This window comes from Diadema setosum, chromosome 22 (genome assembly GCF_964275005.1).
Source record: "Diadema setosum chromosome 22, eeDiaSeto1, whole genome shotgun sequence".
NCBI lineage: Eukaryota > Metazoa > Echinodermata > Echinoidea > Diadematoida > Diadematidae > Diadema > Diadema setosum.
In genome coordinates this window covers 4,126,012-4,128,884 of record NC_092706.1, presented here as the reverse complement: position 1 = coordinate 4,128,884, position 2,873 = coordinate 4,126,012, and the positions used below count along the sequence as shown (strand labels likewise).

The following is a 2,873-nucleotide window of genomic DNA, read 5'->3' as shown; positions in this document are numbered from 1 at the left end:
GATGTGCCTGCCTCTGAATAAACCGTATCGTTAAAATGACGACAAATACACAAGTTCTCATATACTGGCTTTGTTGGAGTTTTTATTAGTCACATATGCCTCTCACATCATGCATGTTTTCACAAACTTTTTTGTCGTACACATGTTCTTAATGACGTTCACAGTATGACATACAATGACGTTTCATGCGCTACACGCTACTCTGTGTGCTATATGACTCTCCGTATACATCATCGATGCCAAAACTGAAGTCAAAGCCGAGGCCAAAACCGATGCCAAAGCCGCGACCAAAGCCAATCCAAAGCTGACTCCAGAGTTGTAACCAAAACCGTATCTAAAGCCGTAAGAACTATAGAGCAACAATGAACAAACAAACGCATCATAAAAAATAGCACATAACGTAGGCTTCGTTTAAACTTATTACAACAACCTATAATTCCACTTGTAGAAAGTACGTTAACACTGACAGACTGATGCAAATATTGCACATCTTAATTTCACACCGTATAGCGAAACCTTGAAACGTATAGACATCTACCAACAACTGTGACTACAGTCTGCCGAGTATATTCACTTATTATCATGAAAATTATGTTGAGATGTATATAATAGACAGCTATGATTATGCAGAAACATAGACTCCTATACTCTACAGTCACTGAATCACTATGTATGTCAGCAAAGATAAAAGCAAGAAGGGCAGAATATTTTCTTTCATCTGATATGACTGATAAGTTCCTGAATAATCAGAAAACAACTCAAATCTCTGTTACTGTCATTAGCTCTATCTTCTATTATGTTGAGCCAAGTTTGCAGATGAATTACATTTTTAACAATACTACGTCCTTGCTCTTATGCATTTTCTTGATAATTTGTAATAATACTAAACTTAATAGCATCACTCTAACAAACTGTAACGAGTGTATCATTCACACTTTATCCAACACAAATGTGCGTTATAGAGGTTCTAGCCTATGAATACACACAACACACTACTGTGTAGACTGAACAACCAAAGTTGCTAGGTTGCTCACTCACCACTGTGCCTGTTCATCAAAACTTTCAAAGACAGACCAACCATACTTGTAGTTCGGAGCTTTACTCTTGCCAAGGGACAATCTAAAATAGCAACAAACCCCTTTGGAATAGACCACTTTTTTACTTCGCTTCCTTCTGGACGAAGGGATGTCCAAATCCGAGGACGTTTCCCCCAACTACCCTGCCATAGCTGTCAACTTCTTCGCTGTCCTGTACGCACAGCTACAACCAAACAAGTGCTAAAGTGTGTATCCCTAGCTATGGGAGATATGAGTGAACAGACATTACCATAAACAAAACGTAATTGCCCAGAGCTAATGATCCATACATGAAGTTAAGGGTAACTCCTAGGTAGATTAGATATCCTTAAACCAATCACTACACAACTCAGATGAGCAATACACATTATCCTTTCATTTACAGTTGTTTCCCAACTCATCTTGAATAAGCAATCAGTTGAACATCATTAAACATAATTGCTATTCCAAGGGTGTGCGTGTATTTGGACCAACCTCATGAAAGATAAAAACCTAATATTTAATGGTCCCACCCATTTCACTCAACTTAGGTAGTTGGGGTACATTCCAACAGGAGAACCAACTTCTGTATTGGTCTCTTGAGCTCGGATAGCTTCTTGTCAGCTAGGGCAACCACGTCTGTTGAGGCTCTTGACTCCTACTCGGACCTGCACCTGCCTCACTAGACAGTCATCATCGGGATTTGCCGATGTAACCATCGCAAGTGGCCACTGCATACGAGGCGTTTCGTGGTCGGTAACCAGGACGATGTCTCCGACTTGCAAATTCCGGCGTGGCTTGGTCCATTTTTTTCCCTTTGTTGCAGACTGAGGAGATATTTCTTTTTTCCAGCGGGACCAGAACTGCTCCAACCATGACTGAACTAGTCTCCAAGTCCTCTTGGTGTACATGTCAACTGGTGGAAATTGACCAGGCGGCGGCAGTGGAACCTTGCCTTTCATGGTGAGCAAGTTGTTTGGCGTCAGTGGTGAATCTGCTCTTGGGTCATTCATGTTGACCATCGTTAGGGGGCGGCTATAAACGATGGCCATTGCTTCATAGAGAAACGTGCGCAGGGCGGAGTCAGTGAGTCTTCCAGGGCACGTGTCTATCGTGGCTTTCAAAATGCTTCTGATCGTACGAATCTGCCTCTCCCAAACCCCGCCGGCATGACTAGATTGGGGAACATTGAAGACGAATTCGCATTGACGGTCTGCGAGATACATTTCGATGTTCTTGTCTAGTTCGTTTAAAGCCGCTTGGAATTCGTTTCTCGCTGCGATGAAGTTTGTGCCTTGATCGCATCTGACCTGACGCACTGCTCCCATGATGGCAATGAAGCAACGTAGAGCATTGATGAATTAGTCTGTGGACATATCATCCAGCATTTTGATTTGGACCCCGCTTGTACAGAAGCAATTAAAAATCAACCTATACCGCTTGATTTATGATTGCCCTCTCTTGACTGTGAATGGGCCAAAACAATCCATGCCAAAGTTCGTGAAAAGGGGTGTCGATTGCATGCAATCTCCTGGTAAGTTTGCCATGTTCTGCTCTTCTCCAGGTCGGCGTAGTCGTCTGCATAGTAAACAGTTTCTCACCAGATCGGTAACAACCATGGATCCATTCACGTACTATACAATCCAGTAACCATTGGACTTGACCTCGTTCTGGGTGATTCCTCTACGTTGGTGCTTGACCTTCTGGTGGAAATGCCGTACAATGGCTCGAGTGATTGGACTGTGTTTTGGCAAGATTATAGAATGAGCTGTACCTTTGGTAAGTCCCTTAAGTCTGCCACCTACATGCAGCATTCCT

At 42.7% G+C, this 2,873-nt stretch overlaps 1 protein-coding gene across 1 annotated transcript; it reads right to left on the bottom strand.

Annotated features, from left to right (window-relative positions):
* Positions 1-1,675: 1,675 nt before the first annotated feature.
* LOC140245563 (uncharacterized) lies at positions 1,676-2,383 on the bottom strand. The gene has a single exon (XM_072325128.1). The coding sequence runs from the start codon at positions 2,381-2,383 to the stop codon at positions 1,676-1,678; it is 708 nt and encodes a 235-aa protein (XP_072181229.1).
* Positions 2,384-2,873: the final 490 nt, after the last annotated feature.